The sequence below is a fragment of the Apodemus sylvaticus genome, chromosome 5 (assembly GCF_947179515.1).
Source record: "Apodemus sylvaticus chromosome 5, mApoSyl1.1, whole genome shotgun sequence".
Lineage (NCBI taxonomy): Eukaryota > Metazoa > Chordata > Mammalia > Rodentia > Muridae > Apodemus > Apodemus sylvaticus.
In genome coordinates this window covers 6,024,006-6,049,892 of record NC_067476.1, presented here as the reverse complement: position 1 = coordinate 6,049,892, position 25,887 = coordinate 6,024,006, and the positions used below count along the sequence as shown (strand labels likewise).

Below are 25,887 nucleotides of genomic sequence, written 5' to 3'. Positions count from 1 at the left end.
GCAGGACCACTGACAGCACAGCCAGACAGGTCAGGAACGGCCTAGGGCTTCTTTATTAGTCACCAGGGAGTGCAAAACATAATACCGGGTCTAGTGGTACTTCCCTACCACAGGACCACAAGGGCAGCATTTTAGGACCTGAAGGGAGGATTTGCCGGCAGTGGGGAGGAGACCTTGGGGGCTGCCAGCACTGCAGGGGGTTCCAGCTGGTCCTCCTGGGGGCCAGTACGCTCAATTGCTTCCAGTGCCTGAAGTATCTCATCAGCATAAGCAATCAGCTCCTGGGGGGAGGAAACAAGAGGACCATTTGCCTACAGTGGCTTCAGGATCCAGGAGCAATTGCTTTGACCCCCGACTGATGGGCTCTTTCAGGTGGTCTGGCTGCACTTGCCACGTGGGGTTGATTGGATTCAGCCCAGCCACAGGGAAAGGCATCATGCGGAGCTATGCAGCAGTGCCAAGTGTTCTGGCTTGATAAAGGTGGTGCCATTACTTACCAGGCTGGAGGTAAAGCGCCCCCGGATCACCCGGACTAGGTCTTTGATGCCTCCAGACTCCATCTCTGGCAGGATCTCCTCTGCAGGGGAGCAGAGAAGATGGGGAGGCTCAGGGTCCCTGCCCACTAGCCAGTTAGGGTTGGTCAGGGGCCACTTTGATGCAGTGAGTGAGAGGCAAGTTCCAGGGGTTTGAGACCAGGCTCTAGGGCTCCCTCCCTTCCTACCACGGAGAGGACAAGGTAAGGGTCCTCACTGTAGGAGGTCAGATGGGCCAACAGCATGCAGAGGTTCTCCACCACCTCAGGGTCATCCTTGTAGAGCTGGTAGGTATCTTGGATGAGGTGGAGGCCGCTGGTGCCCTCTTCCAGCACTACTATTCGGAAGGCCACCAGTTCTGGAGTCGGGAGGCAAGGACATGAGTGTGCAATACAGTCTAGCATAGCTACTTTCAGCTGCCCTTATTTCTCAGCTCCCTGGACCCAGTGTCCCTGGGAAGTAGCACGTCTGGTCACTGGGTTGCTGGGAGAGCTCTTCTGCCAGGAGCCCTAGCCTCCTATGACAGACGCTCCTAAAGTCAGGGCTGTCCCCTGCTCTGTAAGGGTACGAGGTGGCTGCACCGCTTGCTTCTCTTCAGCTTTGCCCTTGTTGGCAGTGAGCACTGTGCCCAAGGAAAACACAGCATTTATGTTGTCTTCCATGCAAAGAAATGGAGGCCTTGGTGTGGCGCTGTGGAGAAGGGCTTCCTGTGTAGGTGGCTCGAGTTGCCCAGTGCGGTTGGCTGCCACGAGTAGAGGTGAGCAGGAGTGAAAGCAAGGAGACAGCCCTTGGAGCTCTGATAGACCCGGGGTGGGAGCATTCCTACCATAGGCTGCCTGTGACCAGGGCCTGTCCCCGGCCCAGGGTGAGACGTGGCACACCTGGAGACAGACCTGCATGTTGGAACCCATGCAGCTGTGGGATGTGTGTATAGTGGGGAGGTGACCTAAGACACCAAATGTGGACAAGTCCCAGTGGGGCTTCCTAGAGGCCGTTTCTTCCTGTTGTAGTTTGGGGTCACCAGGTGGACATCACGGAGGGAGCTGGTTTGGTTCCACCTGCAGGTGGCAGCCTGGCTGTCCCACACTTACCAGACAGCTTTGTGAGGCTGGCCAAGCCACGGATCGCATTGTTCACCAGCAGTACTCTGCCAGGGCACAGCTCGATGCTTTTCAGAAACAGCACTACCACCTGCTCAAACTGGCTCTCCTTTATGCAGCCTACAAAGAACAAGCCTTGTTGTCTGTGTGTCCAGGGTCACCCTCCCTCCCTGTTACCAAGGACCCGGGCTGCTCACCCAACAGGGACAGCAGCCAGAGCACCGCACAGCCAGCCTCCGCCACCTCCACGTCCTCCGGATGAGTAGCCAGCACCCAGGTGACCGTGCTTGAGAGCTGCTCCAGGAGCTCTTTGTTCACAGTGTCAACTAGACCCAGGGCAGAGATGGGGGACACCAGGCCAGGTAGGACAGAAGCACCTCCTGCAAATGTGCTCCTGTACGCTGCTCCCTCCCACCAGAACAACAGGAGAATCAAGGGGACACATGTCCTCAGAGATGGAAAACGGGGCTTTCCACTGCCAGAGTTTGTACTAGAGTCATGGATAGAGATGGGGACTTTCAGCGTTAGTGGCGTTGTTATCACGTTCTCTGTGGTATTCTGGGGTTGGCATGGCTTGCAGCTCTCCTTCCTTGGCAAGATAGTCTTTAGAAGAGAAGGGCAGGCCTGGAAACCCCCATTCAAAACCCAAACCAGGACAGGGCCTCCAATGTTCTAGTTACTTCTAGAGCCAGCAGTAGCCTACTCATTTGTTACCCCACTAGTGTCTCACTGTACTAGGCTCCCCAAAGAGCCCCGTGGGGCTTGGGATTGTACTTCAGAGACAACATGTACAGCAGCAGTCCTTAACCTGTTAGTCATACACCCCAACCATAGAATTCTTTTTGTTGCTACTTCATAACTAATTTTGCTACTATTATGAACTATAATATAAGTATCTGTGTTTCTTGGTAGTCTTAGGCGACCCCTGTAAAAGGCTTATGCCTGTGGGGTCAGGATCCACAGGTTGAGAACTACTCTAGTGGACTTGTGCAGAAGGGCCTCACCATCTATCAGGAGTGACCAAAGCAGGCTCAGGATAGCGAGGCAGATGTCCCTGTCCTCTTGGAAACGCTCCAGGTGCTCTTGAGCAAACTCAAACAACCCCTCATCTTCCAGCTCTTCTGAGATCTGTCCTGTGGGCAGCCATAAGCACTTGGAGGAAAAGTTTCCAAGAAGCCTTCCCCAGCACTCCCTTTCCCAGTGCGCTGATGCAACACCTAGTCAGTCTGGCTGGTCTACCTTCATGCCTAATCCTAATACCCCTCTCACCCCAGTGGGATTAGTGTGGGTAGGAAGTCTGGCCCAGTGCCTAGCCTTGATTTGACCCGCTAGCCAGCCATTCAATTGTTAGCCACTATCCCCAGTTGCCAAGCAGTGCCCATAGCTGCCACAGAGAACAGTATGGCTGTCTACCTTAGGAATGAGCCCTTCTCCTGCCCATCTCCCAAGGCCTCTCTTCTGTCCCTGGCTTTGTAGAGCAGAAACAAAGGACAAAAGGCCAGCACACCTTCGCTAGAGATAATGGCGAGCACATTGTAGATCACAGTAACAAGCCTTTCAGAGTTCGGGTGGCTCCGCAAGGCGTCCATCAAGAAGGAGATGATCAAATTGCTCCTTGGGATCTCAGCTTCAGAGTCGTGTGCCAGTGCTGATTGGGCCAAGGAAAGAACATCAGTCAACCTCACAGCTGGGGCTCTAAGGTGGACAGCTGTCCTCCCTTGCTGGGGACAGCATCACCTCTTTGAATTAAAGTGTTTATGGGCTCTTGCCCGGTGGTACAGTGCTTGCCTGGCATTCAAGATGGCCTGGATTTGACTCACACAAGCCCTGTGAAAAAGGCACAATTGGTGTGGTGGTTAGGCCTTCAGTATTAAAGCTAGAAAGGTAAAGGGCTAACTAGATGTTCCAGGTTTAAAGATGGTGCTAGTTAAGTTTTCTTCCTGTTTCAGAGAACTGGGGCGGGGGTGGTGGGCTCAGTGACAAAGACTTCTACTAAGACCTTCAGTGTAGTGCTGTCCCCTCCTGGCAATCACATCCTCCAAACCTCTCCTGGTCAAGAAAGCCCAGAAGACCAACCTGTCTAATTCCTATGTCATAGCTGGGGGACTTGTCCAGGGTCCCAGCAGGCTGGATCAGGCCCCGTGTAGGCCCAGTACATGCAGACCCATAACCATGCCCCCTGTCACTCTGAGATGGAGTCACAGAGGCACAAAAGGGAACAACAGACTGGAGAGGCAGATGCTAGGGATGCATGGGAAGTTGAAGGAGCTGATGAGACAAGGTCTGGGAGGGAAGAGCCCCCTACCCTGCCCACCTTGGCCCAGAACACGCAGCAGCAGGGAGCAGGTACTGAGCAGAATATCCAGGCTCCTCAAGTGCTGCTTTGCGATGCTAATCACCTCCTCCACCAGCTCTGGGGGCCACGGCAGGCCTGTGGATTACACAGCACAGGTGAAGCAAGGGGGAGCTGGGCCCTGTGACCCATGCGGGACCCAGAGGCTCCAGGTGGGTGAACACAAGGGCAGAGCAGGGTGACCAGCCCACGGATTCAGAGTATGCGCAGTTGGCCATCTGCCAAGGTCAACCTTCTGGGCTGGGCTGTCCTGGCCTCTAGTGCTTCCCCTGCCTCAGCCTCCAGAGTAACAGACCACAGGATAGGACACCACGCCCAGCTCTGCCCACGCATCTACTTGAAGCAGCTTCATGGACCAGGTCTTTCTTGTCAGCCCTCACCTTCAGAGTGAAGCTGAGAGTCAGTGGTGAGCACTGGGCATTGAATGCCGTGTTTGACTCCAAGGCCTGTGGCTATGACTGAGCTGAGACTCGGCTTGTGATAAGGATCTCAGACTTAGGGACACTGGTACCCAGGAAACAGCTACAGCAGAGCCACTCTGATGAGGCTGAGCACGAGGCAGCTGTGGGGGGTGGGTGAAGCCCACTGTTGGGCATCATGGCGCATTCCCCCAAAAGGCAAAATCTACCTTGTCCTAGGCTTTATCTTGATCACAGTTTAGCTATAAAAGGGACTTCGAGAGAGTAACGGCCAATATGAGGGATCTGTTAACTCGCTAGGGGTCAGCTCAGCCTCCTTGTGGCCTTCACTGCCCCAGCCACCGGAACAGATCTTGGCTGTGTTTTCTGGATGAATAGGTACATAATTGGTCAGGTAGGCAGGCAGAGGAATGGATAAGGTGAGAGGAGTGGGTGAAGAGACAAAAGGCTTCAGGAAGGAGAGGGTATACGGATGCCTCACGGGTGTGATGCTTGAGCAGGAGAGACAGAGAGAAACCATGTCTGCAGAATTCCCCAAGCAGATTAATCCCCATCAGAAGCACTGCTGGGAAAGAGCTGTTCTATGAAGGCTGGGGTGGTGGTTTAACCCTGCTTGGCCCAGGGAGTGGCGCTGTTAGGAGGTGTGGCCTTATTGGAAGAAGTGTGCCACTGTGGGGGGTGGGCTTTGAGACCCTCCTCCTAGCTGCCTGGAAGAGAGTCTCCTGTTTGCCTTTAGAACAAGAAGCGGAACTCTCAGCTCCCCCTCCACCGCCATGCCGGCCTGCACACTGCCATGCTTCCTCCCATGATGATAACGGACTGAACCCCAGAACCTGTAAGCCAGCCCCAATTCCGTGTCCATTACCAGAGTTGCTTTGGTCATGGTGTCTCTTTACGGCAATGGAAACCCTGAGATGGTAGTAATCCTGGCCAGAAAAGCCTGTAGTGAAAGGTTGTTAGTTCCCCCCTCCCAGCCTTTCCTGGGAGTCTGGGGAAGGTGCAGAACCTTTACCTAGCTGATCCTCTGGCATTGTCAGAAACTTGTTAATGGCTCTGAGCTGGACCTCTGGTCGGCTGGAGAAATTCTGCATGACATCTGCAGGGGCGAGGATATGGAGAACCTGACTGAGGCCCGAGCCGCGGAGGAGCGGGCCCTAGCCTTGCCTCGCAGCAATCAGGCCACAACGTCGGCGCTGTTAGCCTCGCTTTTCAGAGGGTGCTCAGGCCAAGGGACTCATCGAAAAGCAAACCCAAGTCTCTGTGAGCCAGTCCCCGAGCCCCAGGGCCTGCTGGTGTGCACATAGGAAGCGCACAGCCTAAGGGGTGGAGCCAAAGGGCACGGGACTCTGGAGAGCATGGGCAGTGAGCAGGTCTCAACTGTCTTAACTACACAGGGGATATGACCAATGGGAACAGGGAGAACTGGCAAAGCCAGGCTTTTGGAGCAAGGGTATACATTATGTACAGGGGAGGAATCTGGACACTGTTCCCATTCACTAATCGTGCATAAACAGCAGGTTTAGGACCAGGTTGTGGGAGAGAGACACCAAGCATCTGAAACTAGTGCCAAGGCCACAGCAGCTCCCAGCTCTCGCCACTGTGTCCCCACGTCACCTAAGATGTTGGCCATGTTGCCCTCCAGCAGCACATCAGTGATGAAGATGGGGACCGTCTGCCGCTGCATGTTCTGAGCAACACAGGAGCTCTTGAAGGAGTTGCTCATGACGGTGACATGGATCACATCCCTGGAAACGGGGCAGAGAATACCGGGTGGCTTCCCACAGGACTGTCCCTCTGCCATGAGCTGTGGGTGGCCCTGTAGCTGCAGACACCGAGCACGGGCTTCCTGTGGTGGGCTCTTGGTGGTCCACGTGTAGCTAGTAACTGTCTTTGTAACTCTGCTTCCAGGGGCCTACTCTACTCTGAAACCACAGGACTCCATGGCAGAGCCCCCAAGGATGGTCCCAGGTCCAGCACTTCTGCCTTCATACCCGCCTTCCTTAAAAACATACCAACAGGCTTTTTGATTAACATTATTAGAACAGAAACTTTTCCTGGTCTCCTGAAAGTGATATATGTGTCCTTAAGGTTAAGTCCCTCACCCAGTGGGAGAGTAGGACTGCCTGCATCTTTTTCTAAGAGATATGTATTCAAGCCAAATAAACATGCCTGTAATTCCAGCAGTCGGGAAACTGAGGCAGGAGGGTCACTATGGATTCACAGCTGGCCTGGGCCATATAGTGAGACCTAATCTAAAAACAAAACAAAAAAATATCCACCATATATTTAAGATTAGTGACTGCCAGGTCATTGAGGGATATATATGTGTGGGCAGATCAGGACAGCTCTGTGTGTTACGGTGGGAGATGCTGAAAGGTATACGGATAGGTTAAAAGAAGGTCCGGCTCTGAGCTTACCTGATTGTTAATCGATCAGCAGGGTTGATATGCAGCATGAAGGGCAGAAGCAGATAGTAGACGTCTGTCCCAGGGATTTGCTTCTCGTCCATGGTTTTCAGGATGGGCTTCAGGCTGCCTGGATGATAGCGGATGGCCTTCCGCAGCTGCATGGCTTCTGTGTCCTTCAAGGAAAGAGGGCATCACCTGGGCTTTCCTCAGCCAGGAAGGTAACAGCTGCTGCTGTCAGTGCTCCCTCATTAGGCCCAGCAAGAGCTGAGGCAGGGGCCTGAGGAAAGCAAGCATAGCGTAGCCTCCATGGAACAGAGAAAGGGTCAGGGAGGCGTGGTAGGGAGGCTGAAAGCAGGCAGCCTCCCACAGGAAGCTCACGTTCAGGAAAGAGCAGGTGGCCATGTCTAGAATGATGCAGCCCAGGGACCAGATGTCGGACTTGCTGGAGAAGGAGAACTTGAGAGCTTCAGGAGCCATCCAGGACTTCTGGCAGGGGTCTGCGGGCAGGATCAAGGTAGAAGGACCACTGAGTGCTATGTTCCCCGGAGATGAGGAACAGGACAGAGCCAGCGCCCTCACCCCCCACGCCCCTCCCCCCACGCCCCCGCACTACCACTCCTCTTTGGGTTGTTTTGAGAGAGGGTCGCCTATATCCCAGCTGTGCCTTGAAGGCCCGGTCTTCCTGCCTCCAGCTCTCAGTGCTGAGACTACAGGCTTGCCCCACGGGACTCAGCTGCATTGTCTCTGTTTCACTGGTCCTTTGCAAGGGCTACAGACTGGAGCCCTCCATCACATTCTTTGAGTGGGATGATAAGTGCAAGCTGTAGGCAGTGAGGCCACTGTCCTGACAGCCTGAGTGCCTGCCTGTCTGTGTGACACAAGCAGGAGATGAGAGAGGCACGCTCCAGAAAAGCCAAAGTGCGGCCTTCTTTGAGCAGTGCATCCCCTCACCGTGTTAGGAGCTTGGGGCAACGTTCTGGCTGCATTGCCTTGTTCCTAAACCTGAATTGTGCAGAAAGGGCAGAAAGTGCCCTTGCCCTGTTCTATCAGTATACCTGGGCTCAGGTACTCCATTTCTAAACCTCCAATCCCAGCCAAACAGCGAAGGACCTTACTCCAAGACACACCTCATTGATACCTCCATACTTATCAGCCCACCTATCTGGCCACACATCGATCTACTCACCCGCCTACCCTCCCTGTGCCAAGGACAACCACTGCCACCACAGGAGTCTGAAGTCTCTTCCCAGGTTGCTCTATCTGTCTGTGACAGCTGTTGCGACGGACCAGGCTATTACAGGCTTGATCTACTCCACCCCTTTTACCCTAACCTCTTTCCACCTCCTGGACTATTTCAGGTCTCTGTCTAACATGCATAGTCAAGGCCTACATCTCAGAGGACTTCTGTGCCCCTATATGTAGCTTCTATCTTTTTTGGGGTGCTTTCTTCCCACAAGAACTAACATCTTTAGAAAAAAAGCATTACCATCTTTGGGGCCACAACCATTGCTCTCTTTTACATGCTGGAGTCCTTTGGGCCCCGCACCTTCCCACAGGGGCACATCTAATGTGTTATTCCCTAGGTTGGAGATCTCTAGACATTCTGAGTTAAAAAGCGTAGCCCTAAGAGTAACCACCACTCCCCCCCCCCCCCACACACACACGCCAAGAGCCACCACCTCCTTTGCCACCCGTTCCCAGTCTTCCCCGCTACCTTCTTCTGCTCGGACATTCCACTTGGCTTCATGGGTCATCAGCGCCTGAGAGCTCAAGTCCTGCAGTTTACAGTAGCCATTGTTAACAAGGACGATGTTGGAAGGCTTGAGGTTCCTGCAATCAAGAACAGGGCCCCCTGGTACCGTGCAGCTGCCTGGGGCAGGGCTAGCACATGCCTGAGCCTTAAGCCTGCTCTTCCAACCCAGTTCGCTCCTCAAGAAAATGCTCTGCTCAGCCTGCTCGTTAAATAATTGTTTCCTAGAACATGACATCTCCTCGGTTCCGGCACATTAGGGAAGAGTCCCATTGTAAGTACAAACACCGAGGTCCCCCATTAGAGAGGGCACCCACCACTCTGCACTTGTGGTGGCACTGACATGGCCCTCTGTTCTCCATTTTCTGTGCTCATAAGGTCCATGTTGATGGAAGCCCTTTCCCAGAATCCTCTCACTGCAGATCCTGGACCTGAGGCTGGGTGCAAGGGTCAAAGGCTAGGCTTGGATTGCAGCAACTCTTATTGGCCTGTCCAGAGGCTGTGTCCCTGCAGGCAGCCTCACCTCTCTTCCTTAGCATCTTATCTCTGTTTCCTCGCCCTTTAGAACCACCCTGTTCAGCCCCCACACTCCCACAGCCCTGTGCCTTTGGAGTGAGTCAGGCACTCAGGGGCTTCATAAAGAAGTTCCCTGTTCTCAGCCAAAAAGGGGCGTCCACAGAAGATGCCCCATCCTGCCCAAATCTGGTCCCTGGGCCTGGGCTTCTGGGCCTGGGCGTTGTGGCCAATCTGCAGAGGGAGCTCCATCACCTGTGAACGATGTTCAGCTCATGCAGGTACTCGATGGCATCCAGCACCTGGCTTAGCATGGTGTGCATCCACTGAGGAGGAAGCAGGGGGTGTGACATTGGGAGAGGTCTAGGAATTCCCCCAGGGTATCTCTGCAAAGCTGTATGCTGTATGCGAACACCCAGAGCAGTCAGCAGAACAGTAACAAGCTGGAGACACGGCTGCCCCGGGGGCACCAGTGGCCACACTCCCTGGGCCATGAGGCTCTCAGAAGGTGGCCTCCGTGAGCACTGCTAATGCAGAAGGCCCTGCAGTGTCTTTCAGGGCTTGTACTTTAGACCATAGCATGAAAAGAGCCTGTGAGACAACACGGGAGGCAACCAAGTGGCGCCTACTGCTCGGGGCTGCCATTTTCTAATTATGTACCTACGACTCCTGAGTCTCATATCGGGATTAAGAGGCACCCTGAGGACGGGAGAGATGGCTCAGTAGTTAAGAGCACTGACTGGGAGGCAGAGACAGGCGGATTTCTGAGTTCCAGGTCGGCCTGGTCTACAGAGTGAGTTCCAGAATAGCCAGGGCTACACAGAGAAACCCTGTCTCGAAAACAAACAAACAAAAAACAAAAAAAAAGAGCACTGACTGCTCTTCCAGAGGTCCTGAGTTCAAATCCCCCAAACCACACAGTGGCTCACGACCATCTGTAATGAGATATGTGATAACCTCTTCTGGTGTGTCTGAAGACAGCGTACTTACATATAATAAGTAAATAAATCTAGAGAGAGAGAGAGAGAGAGAGAGAGAGAGGGAGAGAGAGAGAGAGAGAGAGAGACCCTGGCACCCCAGGTGCTAGAGACTGGCGCTTCTGGGACAGAGGGGCAAGCCCACTCCAGAGCCTGCCCCTGAGGTATGGGCAATGAAATGAGCTGCATGCCTACTCTGAGCCCCTCAGGAAGATGGCACCTGGTCCACAGCAGAACAGAAATTCTCAGAGGAAATCATACTCAGATCTTGGGAGGGCACTACTGCTCCCAAAGGCAAAAGTGAAAGTTTATAAATGTCTAGAAGAAAAGTAAAGAGAGCCCTGTGACCTTGGAGTAGGGGAGGCTGTGTAAGCCAGGTCCAAAATGCCCTGACTAGAGAGAGGACCTGACTATTACAAGGTGGTATCAAACAAGTGAGCTGGCAAGTCCCAGACTGGGTAGAAATATATGGGCACTAATTCTTCCATATGTAAAGAATGCTTATAAATCAGCAAGAAAACAACTTGTATGGGAAGAGGAATTAAAAGGGCACAGAAGAACTCCAAAGGACCAGAGCGGTGTTGATCATGGTTACAGAGGCCTATAATCCCAGGACTGAGGAGAAGGGGGCAGGAGTATCAGCTCAAGGTCATCCTTAGCCAGTGAGTTCATGGTCACCTCAAAATAAAACACAACACAACAAAAACACAGATCTGTAAGTGCTCATCAGGACTGCTGATATGGAGGTGCAAATTAAAGTTATAACAAAATGCCGCTACCCCTTGAACACTTGACAGGGAAACGATAGGCTCAATGATACAAAGACAGGCCAAAGAGCCACATGGAAGGGAAGCCCTCTCTGTTTCTGGGGAGAGTAAATCCTGGTAAACCAGCTTCTGCTAGAATGCCCACTGAAGCCACACCCCCTACTCTCTGATCCCAGCAAAACACCTAGTCCTACATGATTAAGTAAGAAAGATTAGCCCTTCCACCAATGCTCCAGGCAGCCATACTCTACAGCCCTGCACTGGGGGTGATCAAGGGCTCATCGGCACAGGAGAGGCAGACCCCCTGAGCACTTCCTTGCCATGAACAAGGGCAGCTAGCTGACCACAGGAAGAGGATCAAGGCATGGCTAGGCCTCAAAGGCTCAGGACTGACTGGACGATGTGTGTTCAGATTTGAGCCACAGACACTGAACTCATCTGGATGAATTTCAGGACGTGCATTAAGGTATCTGGAGGCAGAACCCCATCAGTTGCTTTTGCCTTGGATCTTCTGGGTCCTAAGGATGCCTAACCCCTAGCACAGGGTGGAGGCAGGGACTGGTGCTGGTATTTGCACACTTAGAGTGCCTCAACGATTATGCAACTGAGCTAAGTGCACAAAACAGTGTAATGACTCTACACACTAAGAAAAGCCTAAGGCCAGACCCAGAGTTCCTCTAGTCTCTTACTGCAGGGATCATCAAGGGTACAGTTAGGTGGCTCCCAAACCTGGTGGCCCAGAGTCAGTCTCTCCCCCTCCTCCCTCCCGCCCCCAACCCTGGTTTTTCCAGATAGGGTTTCTCAGTATAACCAGCCCTGGCTGTCCTGGACTCTTTTTGTAGACCACGCTAGCCTCAAACTCACAGAGATCTGCCTGCTTCTGCCTCCTGTGTGCTGGGACCAAAGGTGTGCACTACCACACCCTGCTCCAGAGTATCTCTTACCTCAGTGTCAACAACCTCTTTAAACTTCCTCTTATTCTCTAGGATATTCTGGAAGGTTCCTTGGTTATAATAATCCATCACCAGGCAGAGGAACAGAGAGGAGATCTGTCAGAACACAAGGCTCCTTAATCAGCTGCCCAAAGATTGGGCCTTAGGGCTCTGTAGAATCACTTGCTCCAGGGTATCTTTCCGTGGCTATCATTTGTGGTGGCAATGGTAACAATGCTTAATGGGGACTCCTTTACTCTCTTGTCCCCATTCCTATGCCCTACCACACCAGGCCTTGTTGTTAGTTGGCCTTCCTGAAAAATTGCAGTTGTTCCTGGCCTCTTTGTGGAATTGTCTTTACCTCAATTGAGGGATGGTCTCTTAAGACTCTAGGAGCTCCTCTGAGGATGCCAACCTGGTCAATGTCCAGGATGTGGCCAGTGGCCAGTTCTGTTTCCTCCAATGAAATATTGTCTCAGAAAGCATCAGTGTGCTTGGGAAACTGAAGAGTACAGGCAGTGAGGGCCCTCCCTAACCCCGAGCTGTCAGTTCAGCAGAGAAACTGATATGGAGATGGAACACAGTGGAGGCCTCTCAGCCTGCTCAGTGTCCTTCTTCCCCTCAGTCCCCTCCAGAGATGTGACTTAGGAAAGCTGTACTCAATTCAAAGACAAGAAGTCCTGATGTCAACAGGACGTAGCCTGGGAAGTCCTACTTGGGAGCCACTAATTGTGAGGCAATGGGGCCTTGGACCCTACCATGAAATGAGAATAATGTCCCCACCTTATTGCCATGGGAGTGATGGCTCCACAGCTTGAGACAAGAGGGGAGGCCGGAAAGGCAGCCAAAACCCTATCATTAAAGGTGTAGTCTGGAGCCTAGCGCCTGCCCCTGCTTAGCTGTGTTAGAACTGGTGAACCCAGAAGTAGTTGCTCTTAAGCTCAGTATCCTCCTTTGTGAAATGAGATGTTAGGTCTCATATAGGTTGTTGGGGGATCATTAGAGATTACGCACAGGACCCAGGAAATGCCTGCCCCTCAGAGTGTTCCATGCTGTCAGCTGCTGGGTTGTGGGCACTCCAACCCACCTCATTGTTCCACATGATGAACATCTCATGGTACAGAGAGATGTTGGGGTGCTGGAGCTTCAGCAGGGGCATCAGCTGTACAGAGAGGGAACAGAGTGTCTTAGCCAGTACTGCTCTGCCGCACATTCCAACCAAGAGATGCAATAACGGCTCTGGGCAGGGCATAGCATGGGTGTAAGGAAGCTGTGTAGCCTGCTGGAGAGAGGCCAAGAGGCTGTTGTGGGTCTCTAGAATGGGGTGACTGTGCTGTGTGACCAAGACTTGTTCTTCCACCTTTCTGAGCTTCACAAGCACGTATATAAATGGTAACAGGCTGGGGTGTAAGTTCGAGAAGAGAGCCTGTTTCTAGCATGCACAGAGCCCTGGATTCAATACCCAGCACAATCTCTAGCCCCCAGTGAACTGGGATAGACCCCAGGGGTGCTAGGAGACAGTTAGGCTGGGCTGGAGAAGATGCTGTACCCCAAAACACAGTGAAGGACTTAGGAAACAAATGCAATCAGGCAGCAGAAATGGCCACCTGAACACCATGGCCAGGTGGGCCATCGCTTTGATTGGAAGCTGGGTGGGAAAACATCTGGTCCAGCAGACATGAATGGCAGTGGACGACATGGCTGTGTGATGGTGGAACCGCCCACGCTCTTTCCATGTGTCAGGGCTATGACATTGTCTACCTCTGCTCCAGAGACACTGTGTGTGACCCAAGTCATGCTGACTGGTGATGTGCAAGGAAGGGCTGGCAACTCCAGAAGGAAGCCAAACCACAAGGGGCTATTTTGGAGGAGGCAGCACCTTTCACTCGGGTGAGATTGCTAGAGAGGCCCAAAGAAACAGCTGCTAGCTGCTTTCCATCAAGCTGGTGACCACAGTCACCTGTGGTTCTGTGAAGGCAATTTTCAACCCTCTCACTCTTCCTGATGCTCTCCTCTTTCCTGGTCTTCCTTCTTCTCCTTCTTCCTATGCTGAGAACCAAGTCCAGGATCTGTGTGTTTGAGGCTCTACCACAGCCCTTTGTCTCTTGAGTCAGAACCTCACAATGCCATCCAGGCTGGCCTCAAGCTCCAGATACAGTCAATGCTGTGACTTGGAGCGGGCACTAGCACACTCAACTAATTGATTAATTTACATTTTCTTTGTGTCTCCCAAGCTTTGTCCTGTTCTTCTTTTATAACTGGAAGGAAAACATCTTTTTTTCCAGTGATGGAGATAGAACCCAGGGCTCTGAGCAATGGAGACACATGCCCCTCCACTGAAGTACAGCCTCAAGTCTGAAGAAAAACATCTTCAGAAAATGTGAGTAAAGGCACAAGGAGAAAACCATCTCCCCAAAGCTGTCTTCTGACTTTCCTACATGTGCCACGAGTCATGCGTGTGTCCATGGACATACATGCTAAACAAATGTAAGGAAAATAAGGCCTGCTTTTAAAAGATGGTTATTAGGGGTTGACAAGATGGCTCAGGGGGTTAAAATGCTTGCTTTGAAAACTCGGCAGTCAAGCCAGGTGTGGTGGTGCATGCCCTTAATCCTAGCACTCAGGAGGAAGCAGAGCGGGTGGATCTCTGCGTTTGAGGCCAGCCTGGAATACAAGAGTGAGTTCCTGCAAGAGCTACCTAGTGACACCCTGTTTACATACATACATACATACATACATACATGCATTCATACATGCATACATGCATAAATACATACATACATAAATAGGAAAAGAAAAGAAAACATGAAAGTCTGGGTTTGGCCCTCAGAACCCACACAAAGGTGGGAAGAGAGAACTGACCACACAAAGTTGTCCTCTGACCTCCACACACGGCTGTGCAATGTGGATTTTGTCCCCCTCCAATAATCATAAAAAATAAATAAAATCTTAAAAGATGGTTAGTGGCAGAGTAGGCATTAGGGCAAGATGTCCCAAGTAGTAACTAAGAAATGGATGTCTTGGGCATGGGCTCTCCTTATGATCACTGCATGTTCCCTCCACCCAGACACTCAGCAAGTGGGCATGAAACCCAGTTCCTGTGTTTGCTGAGTACTGATCATCCCGGGGGAACATTGATCATTACCTCCTCCAGGGCCTTGTTGGCATGGTGCTCATCAATACACTCCACCTGTAGGTCCCAGGAAGACGAGCTCAATTAGTAAATGTGTAGTGAACATGGGTCCTACCACCTCTGCTCTCATGATCTCTCTCTGTCATTATCACAGTTACCACCATCACCATCACCATCACCACCACCATCACCACCACCACCACCACAACAATAATGTAGGGGTAAATAATTAAGAAAGGTACCGCCCCGCCAGGCCTCTGCACCAAGTCTCTGCGGGTCCCACTCAGGGCAGCTCTCACTGTCGCCGCTGAGCCAGTCTTTCCCAGCTAGCTCTCCCAGCACCCCAGCTGTGTTTCCTCTCCACCACAGACTCTGTAAATGGTGGGAGACCCACACTTCTGCCCAGCACCCACTCCTTCTAAGTATCCAGTAAAGCATAACTCTTAAACCGGAATAGTTAACCAAATATATTTATGTATAAGAAACTCCCGATTTCATAATGCCATTTTACAATGATAAAGTCTTATCCCAATATTTCTAACCTCTCCGAAACACCAGAAATACATCTGAAGCCATCTGGATAATGCCCTGCTCGACCGGACCCACCCTTCTGCCCCTCCCTTCCCTTAGCTCCTCCTCCTCTCTCCTCTCCAATCACTGGCCTCTCACTGCCTCAATGTGAATGGATAGGAAATATCTTGCAACACAACATTACCAGCACTAGCACCACTAGCACCACATCAACTGTCACCTCCAACACCAGTATCTTCATTGCCACCAAACCATTTATAGGAAAATCAGCCAAATGTAGAAAAATCCTTCATTGTTCATGGTGGCTTGTCTTTATAATCCCAGTGCTTACCATGTAGAGGTAGGTTCTCTATGAGCTTGCAGCCTCCCTGGACTTATAAAAAAACCAAAACAAAACAACTTATTCTAAAATAACAACAAAGAATAAATTGAAAAAACAAAAACCAAACAACAACAACAACAACAAAAAACAAAACAAAAAAACAACAAAAAAAAAAAACCAAAAGAAGAAGAAGAAGAAGAAGAAGAAGAAGAAGAAGAAGAAGAAGAAGAAGAAGAAGCCGGGCGGTGGTGGCACATGCCTTTGATCCCAGCACTTGAGAGGCAGAGGCAGGTGGATTTCTGAGTTTGAGGCCAGCCTTGTCTACAGAGTGAGTTCCAGGACAGCCAGGGCTACACAGAGAAATCCTGCCTAAAAAAATTCAAACCAAACCAAAAACCAAAACCAGAACCAAAACCAAAAAAAACCCCAAACAAACAAAAAAAGGGCACGGGGGGGGGGGGGGGGGCAGGTTGAACAGAAATGTGGGACAGGATGTAGCTCAGTGGTATAATACGGCATGCTTTTAGTTCCAGCGCTCTGGAGGAAGAAGCAGGAAGAGGGATCTCTGAGTTTGAAGCCAGTTTGGTCTACATATTGAGTTCTAGGACAGCCAGGACTACATAGAGAGGCCCTCCAAACAAGCAAGCAAGCAAGCAAGCAAGCAAGCAAGCAAGCAAGCAAGCAAGCAAACAGAGAAAAGTCTTTCACTATCTCCTCAAGTCCTACTCCATGGAATTTCTTCCTAAGGAAGTTATATATGCTTAAAGGGAGGAAGACACTGAAAAGATCTCTAAAGATATTTATCTGCCGGGCAGTGGTGGCGCACGACTGTGATCCCAGCACTTGGGAGGCAGAAACAGGAAGATTTCTGAGTTTGAGGCCAGTCTGGTCTACAGAGTGAGTTTCAGGACAGCCAGGACTACACAGAGAAACCCTGTCTCGAAAAAAAACCCCAAAATCCACCCCCCCCAGAAGATATTTATTGCACTTGCTTATGTTGGAAAGACAAATTGAACTAAATCCCCATGATTGGACAGGTTGGGCCAACTACAGCACATGAAGCCAGTTGGGAGGAGACACAACTGTCAGACAGGAGAGGAGGACGCTGTGGTGATAACAGGAGACATGCCACTGTCATCCCCCTACAGAACCGTTCCTACAAACACAAGAGACCGGAAAGTCACACAGACTCCTGCCTGTAACCCATCACCTAATTTTTATTCAGAAAGCCCCAATGGCTAGTTTTGCTTGGGTTTGCTTGCTGAGACAAGGTTTTACTGCGTAGCACAAGCTGGTCTTGAATTTCAGCTTTCCTCGCCTTCCTCCCAAATGCTGAGTGCATGCCTGGTGTGGCTACCTTTAAACAACAAAACACCACCACTACCACCACCAAGACAAAAATAACAACCCCTCCTTCAACTGTATAGAAGACAGGCAGCCACTCTGGCTGCTGACCTGTGACACAAGGGATCTGACTGCACAGCTACTTGGTGATAGGGGTAGATAAAACATTCCAGGCCCAAGCCCCTGGGCTGAGGCTGCTGGGAGTTCAGCACCCCAGAGGCAGGTGTACAAGGGACAAGTAAAGTAGTACTCCTTTCTAGTGTACTCTTTTGAACCTGCCCCCCTCCCCCCAGCTGTGCTAGTTATGTGCCTGGTGCTCACCCTTTGCCCCATTCCCTTTTGGTAAGACCAGTGCCCTGCACCCTTATCAAATTCCAGTCCTCTGAGAATCTGCAACCTAGGTGAGGATAGGAAACCTGAGTCTCACCATCTTCGGCTATGAGACTGGGAATTTTGTTCTGGGTTGGCAGGGTTGATGGGTTCAGTGGAGTGAGACTTAACATTTCCTCTCACCAGAGTGTGCGGAATAAGGGAACTCCAGGAAGTCGCAGGCTACAGCTTGCCTCCACGGGGCTTGCCTAGGGATTTCTGGGAGTCTGAGGGACCTCTGTAACCTGAGATTGTGAGCTTGGGTTTGGGAGAGTCACTGTTACAGAACTGTACCCCACGGCTCACAGGGCTTTGCACCATACCTGTTTTATCAAGAACTTGGTTTCTGTTTCCAGTTCTTCCACTACCAGGTTTACCCCTAAGGCGCCAGGTCTCAGCTCTTGAAAAATCTACCCTCAAGGAAGAGAGAGACTTTGAGAAAGTGCACATTATTCTGTATTTCCTACACCTGATGCTTCCACACTGGGCCCCCAAGATGGCATCTCCTCTCAATTTTGCTGTAGAGGAAAAGGCTGTAGGTGATGGACTGAGAAGCCCTCCAGGGTGGGGCCAATTTCCCTTGACACCCATTCTGAAACCCTTATTGTACAGCCTCATGACTGTCCCCAAGCCTGACAGGTAAGAGGAAGTTCCCTGGGGAACAGGGGGTATAAGTGGTTCCTAATCCCAGTGACACCCCACCCACTACCCTTCTCCAAAACGAACATCCAAAGAAGGCCCTGTAATTGGTGTAACCACTGCAGTCACAGCTTCCTCTAGGGCTCAGTGCTGAATGAAATACTTCCCAGCCATTCTCTGTAACCTGCATTGGTGCTCCCTACAATTTACTTGAGAGATATTGAGGCCTAGGGAGCAAGGTCCTTGCCTGTGGCTGTGGGACTCTGGGGTCTGAGCCAGAGCTCATGTTTGAAGCCACACCTTCAGAACTGGTTTGCAAGCCTGAACGCTGCAAGATCAGTGCTATCCGGTAGAAGTGACTGCGGCCTGAATACGGAAGCCGCAGTCAGCGTGGGGAAGGGGACAAGATATGTAGGCAGCACAGGAAGGATAGAATACAGGGAATATAGGGAGTCTTTGGAGCTCAGCCTAGGCTAGTGAGCAGTTGGGTTTTTTTAAAATTCATTATTTAAACATTTCTGGCCATCAGAAGTGCATTTGCTTGGCTAACACATGTCAGCCTTCTCTCGGAGAATACTGGAAAAGAGAGAAGCCAATACGCGAAAGTGAAGCATTTATAAGCTGAGTCTAACAATTAATGAGGCTGACATGTCAGGAAAAAAGCAATTGAAAAAAACCCCACCCACTCATGTTTTCTGTACCGTGTTCTGCCTTTAAAGTCTCCCATACATGGAGGGAAGGGACGAAGGGACGGGGGAAAGACACGAGCACCATTCTCCAACCAGAGGTCAGACTGGGGATTGGTCATCATTTTAAAGAGGAAAACTGAGGCCCAGGGAGGACTCGAAGGAGGAAACTTGCGGGGATCATGGGGTCAACCTGTGATGGAGGCTGGGCCTGGCTCTGTGGTCCTCAGACCTGTCCCGCTGCCCACGGACCCTGGGCCTTGGTTGTGGGGGCATCTCAGCACCTGATATTTTTCCATGGTATCTCGTGGAGACACCGCCTCACCATCCCACTGCGGGGCTAAACCCTCGAGCCAGGCCGGTAGTCGAACCCTCGTTTAAGCATGCTCGGTAGTGACTGCTCCGCGTGCCCATCCCACCTCCTCAGCCCCTCCACCACCTGACTTCCATAACCCTCAATCCGGGGCGTGTCTGCTTAGCACTTTGGCATTTACATGGCGTACTCGCCCTATGCCCCTTAAAGAAGCCACGGAGACTAGGGCGCCGCTTACGGGGACGAAGGGCGGGGCCCGGTGTGTTGGTAGGGTGGAGGGCGGGGCCTCAAGTGTTACGGGGCCGGAGACACAGGTGGCAGGAAGTCCACCAGCACGGTGGGCGGGACGTGCTGCTTGGTGAGGGTAGGGGTGGGGGCGGGGCCTAGAGCGTGGGGGCGGGGTCTACCTGTGAAGGGCGTGCGGCGGAGGCGGGGCCTGTTCGCGAAGGGCGGTGCGCCGGCGCCAGGCTCCTCGAGCGTGGCGGGCGGGGTCCGGAGCGTGAGGGCGCGCGGCAGGCGGGGCGGGGCGCGGCGGGAGGCGCGGCCCCTTTAAGGCTTGGCCTACGTGGCAGCCGCTAGAGCAGCCGCGGCTCAGCGAGGCCGGCCGCCGGGTACTTCCTGTGGAGGCCGCAGCAGGCGCGAGCACCCGAGACCTGCCAGCTGAGCCTTCCGCCGCCGCCATGGGACAGAACGACCTGATGGGCACGGCCGAGGACTTCGCCGACCAGGTGCGGCCTGCCCCACAGCCCGCTGGCCATCCCGGCCGCACGGACGCCCGCCCTCGCCGTCCTGCCGAGCTCTACGGAGAAATCCGGGGGGAGGCAGGGTGGCGGGGCGGCCAGGGAGGCTCCCAGGGCCCACGGTGCTGCTCTGTGCCCTCTGCCCTCTGAACCGCGGCGGCTCCTCGGGGACCCCTGGGGAAGGGGGTACTGTGCGCCCCGCTGCGTGGCCCCTCCGCCCTCTGCCCAGGACCGTGCTGTCCCTCCCTCCTTTGCGTGGACTCTGCTCCGGTTGCCCGATCTGGGTCCACGCTGCCGTGGAGAGGAGCTTGTCCCCTGGCTCGCCTTCCCTAGTGTACAGGTGGCATGTGAACCGCAGGGAAGGCCTGGGATGAGTCTGGGCCCGAGCGACTAGCTGGGCAGGGTTAGAGCCGGAGAGAGGTGCAGGTGGGGCCACTGTTTAAAATTAAGTTCGACACGGATGGGGTGGGAGTTGTGTGAGTGTGAGGCTTTGACTTCTGAAATTGCCCCGTTAAGTCTGCGAAGTAATAATATAACCCGAACTAGCCCTGTAGGGTGAATGTTGCCGGGGCCCACCCGCCAGCCTGTTTTGGTCCACTCAGTGAGATCGTGGCTGTCGGTGATACAAGGAGGCATTTTGTGGCCTAGAGTACTGGAAGGCGCTTGGGTGTGTGTGAGCATCTTCAAATGAGCGTCTCTACCTGTCCTTTTGAGGGGTATCACCTCCCATGGTCTCCTTCGGTTCTGTTGAACCATTTTCCTGTGAGCTGATCTTTTTTAAAAGGCATTTTTACCCCTTTTGGAAAAGTTTCTAATGTCACGATTTTGCATTAAATACATAATTTTAAAATTGTATCTGTCACAAAGACATAAAAGTTCTCAAGGACCAAGGTTTTCCTCATGTGATGGGTTTCATTGACATAATTCTCAGTGACCCAGTTTTATCTCCCTGAGTAGCAGCTCTCTAAGAAGATGGCTTCATAGCCAAGGGAAGTTTGTGAGCTGCTCACCTCAGGATCTTCAGCTGGAAAACCCTCCATTTTGCAAGTGGATTTCACAACCCGACCCAGATGAAATATCTCCAAGAGGCTGCCAACTATCAAATGGTAGATTTCAACCAGAGGAAGAGTTCATCTTTTATGAAGTTCTCCATGTACTTTGTTTTGATTTAAGTGAAGGAAGCCAAATCTTGAGGCTGGACAGGCTTTTATGGGGAATACGGTATCTTAAGACTGGACAGGCTTTTGTGGGGAATACGGTATCCACTTCTACTAAGTAACTGGTTTGGGCTCCTGGACTTGCCAGTGTCCATCAATCACCCAGGAAGAAACCCTGGGTCTCCTACTGCTTGGTGTCCAGGGCATCAGGTCTGGAGTCAGATTTCAGCTACATATCAGTGGAAAGATGCCAGTACTGCAGATGGCCTGCTGTTTAAAACCTAAATCCCAATGAAGGTTCCTTCTGGCAGGGATTCGCCTCAGAGTCCACCTGGAAGATAGCAGAGGGTACCACAGGACCTTCCGAGATGTGACTCCTGCTCTTGTGAACCAGTGTCAGGACCTTCTGTGTTTGTGAGCAGGCATCAGGGAACCGTCCAGTGGCCTCAGTGTGACCAGTCCTAGGCGCTTTTGTACTGGATAGTCATCCGCACTCTTGAAAACAAATTTGTCAATGAGGAAGTTGCTGATAGTCCAGCTTTCTGAATGAAAGGATCTAATGTGGTAGAAAGTGGAGTGTTACCTTTAAGGTGTTGTCAGATGGTGTCACAGTCCATGTCTTTAGACAACAAGAGTAGAAATGAGTTTGCAAAAACAGATTTTCCTGGAAAGTCGGGCTCCTCATATGAGACCTGTAAAAGTGTTTCTGACAGTGATGAGATCACTGAGCCGTTAACTGGGCACCTACCTTTCTGTGAGGCTGGCCATCAAGGCTCCATCTTCCCAGGGCCACAGAGAAGTTTGTCATTATCTTCACAGTCCTGGGCTTGTTACCTAGAAGTCAGCATTCTCCCATGTTGGTAGAATTACAGTCTTTTCTTTAATGTGGTGGAGGCTGTTGCTGTGGGATAGATCCTGCTGGGATCCTGCTCTCATGTTTCTGTGAGCTACATCTCTGACCTGGCATCAAGCTCCTTGCCCTTTGGCAGCCAACGATGATGTCCTCTTGCTCCCAGGAAACCAGGCCCTGAAGAAAGTGCTGATATGCAGGAGGTAGACCTTCAGAAGCCATCAGAAACCAAGTGAGAACGAGCCAGGACCTCTAAGTCATGCCTGTGTCCTGCGGCTGCTACTTGACTCAAGCCTCACAGATTGTAGAGTAGCTTCCAAGTGAATTCACATCCGGAACCAGGACCATTAGGGCTTAATGGATTCTGCCTGATGGCTGTTACCAGGGTGACAAGAAAGCTGCAGGGGCCTTACTTTGTGTGATATCCTGGCAGAACTACAGGCAGTGGTGGTGCAAGCCTTTAATCTTAGTACTTGGGGGACAGGCGTATCTCTGAGTTCGAGGTCAGCCTGGTCTAGAGAGTAAGTTCCAGAACAGCAAGGGCTACACAGAAAAATCCTGTTTGGAAAAAAACAAGAAAAAAGAAGAGTGGCAGAAGTAGACCAAGGAGTGCTAGAGTGGGCTTGGTGCGGCCTGGGTAGGGTCTGCTGTCCCAGGGCCCTGAGCCTTCCCTTCTTCAGTGCTTTGTCATCTTGTACCTCTACCTTAAGGATTGGGAAGCTGACTCACTTCTCTGCTTGCTTGTCTGGACTGGAGGTTGGACAGTGCCCCCTTCTGGAGAAGTGAGGTAGAGACACTGGAGATCAGTTAGTACTGGAAGGTGAGGGCTAGTCTTCACAGACTGGCTTCTAGTCGGTGCTTGAGTTTTAGAAAAGGAAGGTGGTCTTGCAGGTCCTACACTATGATGCGTTGGAGACCTAGCCAAAGTGTTTGGTAGATACTTGCTGAGGATCCTAGAGTCAGATTAGCCACCATACTGTTGAGGTGGCCCTGCCTGCCTGTTGCTGCTCTCTTCCTGGGCTTTGGGTCTTTGAACAGGGTCCACCCAGGCAGGAAATCTAGCCTGCCATTTCCTTAGACTAATCTACCTTAGATCCATTTTTGTCCTGAACACACAGAGGTGGTTGGTACTTCTGTTCTGCACAGTGGCAGCAGCACTCCTGTGGGATCTGCACCTGTTTCATGACTCTATCTGAGGACAGATAGGATTATATCCTACATCCCCTCAGTCCTTGCAGATGATAACACTGAGATAGACTCAAGCCTTCCTCATTTCACCCACATGTTTGTCTGTGTACCACTTGCATACCTGATGCCCAGAGAGGCCAGAACCTTGAGGGCATCAGATCCCAGGAATTGGAGTTACAGATGAGTGTGAGCTTGGTGCTGGGAACCAAACTTGGGTCCTCTGAGCTCTTCACTGCGGAGCCTTTTCTCTAGTCACTCTTCTCATTTCTTATGCTACTGGGGTGCTTCACTGCCTAGTATGAGAAGCCTATTTTTCAGTGGGTTGACTTGACTGACTTCCTGCAAGCTTTCCTCGTAGCATCCACTACTGTTTTTTCCAGGCTCTGCAATGAGAACAGTGGTTATGGAATTTCTTGGTATTCACGGCCAGCACGAGCTAGAGTAGTGGCAGTGGCCTGCAAGCACAGTGGGGATGTGGCTGTGGGAACCCTTTGCAATAGCATGGTGTGAGCCAGGAGCTGTGAACAAGATGCTTGTGAAGGATCTGTCTTTGTTGTTAAACTTGGCTTTTTTCCTGTGTTCAGATGCCCATCAAAGGAGGGCTTTTGACTGGTGCCCTGCGCCCACTTGATAGATACTTGACTGATGTGCTTAGTTCAGCATATACTACACTGCATCAGTCTGCCAGCCTTGCTGCTATGGAAGGGAAGGGAGGTGTGGCTTCTCTCTCCCTCCATTACTGTCTTCTACTCTTTAATCCTCTTGACCCAGACACTCCAATTAAGAGTAGCAGACTTGTCGGGGTATTTTAACTACATCTAGTGGATTGTGCTAGATTGTGTTTGTAGCAGTTGAGCATCTGTGGTGAGCTTCTTTGAGGGAGGAGTAGATTGCAGCAAGGCTGGGCGGTTTGTTCATCCAGTGGGCGCAGCCCCAGTGTAATTGTGTTGGGGAACAGTTCTCATTTGGAAACAAGTCAGAACATCTCCAGTGTCTGTGGCTGCCTGAGAGTCCACACCTTCCTGTGGTCTGCACAGCTTAGTTTGGGTACCTGACAATATGAGGGCCATTTCTTGAGAGTGCCCTGAGGTCCATGGTGGTGGTCTTTATTTTCATAGAATATTGGTGATTGCATCACTGCTGGCTATTTCTAGGACATAGGACCATGACGTAGAAACTGGGATGGTGAGTGGTGTCACTTGTCCCCCCACCTAACAGAATGCAGTATGTGTATTCTCAACCAGGGCCCTAAAACTCAAGCATATTTGCACCTCTTTTCCTTTTGTGTTCGTTATGAGACTGGGTCTCTATGTTGCCAAACATGGTCTTGAAATAATAGGCTCAAGTGAACTTCCTGCCTCAGCCTCCCAAGAAGCTGACATCATAGGCATTGTGTCATCATGCCTATTTTTCTTGTTTTAAAGCACATCTTTTTTAATTACAGATTTTTTTTGACTAAGAAAGTTAGGAAGGAATCTTAGCAGCCAGTAATTGTATGGTCCTTACTTGTTGGAAGATAGCAACCTCTCCCACCCCTAAAAGTAACTGGCTTACCATGCCTTGAGCACATTGCTGGCTAGGATTAGACAAGGACTGAAGGGTGAAAACATGTGCCCTGAGAGTCTGTGCTCTGACTTCGGGGCTGCTGGCTAGTCTCTGTGGTGATGTCAGTGTGGCTTCTGCCCTCTCTCCAGTAGGGCTGAGGAAGCGCATGCACATACACACCAGGGTCACAGGCTGTGTCTGAAGGATGTGGGCGTCAGTGCTGTACCTTCCTGTTCCCTGCCCCAGACTGAGCTTGTCTGCATTGCCGACCAAGCCAAGCCCAGACACCACTCCATGGGATGCCCAGGCGCTCTGCACTGGAGATGGTAGCTTTGTAAAGTGCTGAGAATTCGGGAATACCCTTATGTACATCCTCACCTAGTCCAACTGGAGGTTTAGTCAGCCCTGGGAGGGCCTGCACAGCCCATGTTCTCCCCGCTGCCCTGGTGGGGTCAGACTCTGCACTTTAGACTCTTCTTGACACGTCAGTCCATGGGAGCTCTTTGATCTTTCTTCTAGGCCTCCATGATATCTTTGGATTTCTTTCAGCTTGCCTCTCAGCTCTGAAGTGTGGTATGAGAAAAGTATGGAGTCCACCTGCGTGGCGTTTGCACCTAGCTCCAGTAGGGTATGCTGGTCTAATCAAGCCATCAACTGTCATCTGCACAGGGACAGAAGGGAGCCATGGCGTACTGTTCAGAACTGCCCTTTGCTGGTGATTGGCACTTGAGTTTCACTGCAGTCATTGCTGGTCTCTCATATTTGGCAGTTTTTACCTTGCTTTAGGTCATACAGACTGTGGGAAGAACATCTCCGTGCTTTCTTTCCAGCCCATAGCACATCTGTTAGTCTGTACCACAGTTACCCCGTAGGTTATTGAACTTTCCGGAGAGATTTTTGTTGGGGTGGGAAAGGGTAGAATAATACAGGGATTTGTTTTGGTGCCACAATTGGAAATGCTGTTTGTGGCATCTCGAGGGTAGGCGTTAGGGGTGCTCTGCTGATGCTCTCCGACCAGTGCTGAGGATGGCCCTGGAAGTGAGGGGGCTGAGGTATGAGAATCCTTAGGCTGGAGAGATCCTGAGAGCCTTTCAGATGGTGTCTGTGTCTCCCACTTGTTAATGTGCCTCATATGAAGGGTGTGTCTTGTATTTCTCTTTTGATAGTTGTGGAGAGCTGGGTGGTGGTGGCGCTCGCCTTTAATCCCAGCACTTGGGAGGCAGAGGCAGGCGGATTTCTGAGCTCGAGGCCAGCCTGGTTTACAAAGTGAGTTCCAGGACATCCAGGACTGCTACACAGATAGTTGTGGAGGTGCAGT

General features: G+C 51.6%; 2 protein-coding genes across 2 annotated transcripts in view; one reads left to right on the top strand and one right to left on the bottom strand.

Annotated features, from left to right (window-relative positions):
- Positions 1 to 42: 42 nt before the first annotated feature.
- On the bottom strand, positions 43 to 19,771 carry Stkld1 (serine/threonine kinase like domain containing 1). The gene is made up of 21 exons (XM_052184684.1): positions 19,497 to 19,771; positions 18,641 to 18,666; positions 18,338 to 18,456; positions 17,775 to 17,861; positions 14,898 to 14,942; positions 12,840 to 12,914; positions 11,765 to 11,869; positions 9,332 to 9,402; positions 8,528 to 8,643; positions 7,192 to 7,310; positions 6,823 to 6,986; positions 6,020 to 6,150; positions 5,418 to 5,501; positions 3,948 to 4,064; positions 3,141 to 3,281; positions 2,638 to 2,766; positions 1,831 to 1,959; positions 1,625 to 1,753; positions 751 to 891; positions 498 to 577; positions 43 to 281 (listed from the first exon to the last, which is right to left on the bottom strand). Exons 1-21 carry the CDS (start codon positions 19,769 to 19,771, stop codon positions 132 to 134), a joined length of 2,433 nt encoding a protein of 810 aa, XP_052040644.1. The 3' UTR covers positions 43 to 131.
- The window catches only part of Surf4 (surfeit 4), a 12,457-nt gene continuing 6,203 nt past the window's right edge, over positions 19,634 to 25,887 (top strand). The window contains exon 1 of the mRNA XM_052181929.1: positions 19,634 to 19,817. Within this exon, the coding sequence (XP_052037889.1) occupies positions 19,770 to 19,817 (48 nt within the window). The 5' untranslated portion in view covers positions 19,634 to 19,769. The remainder of the gene's footprint in view (positions 19,818 to 25,887) is intronic.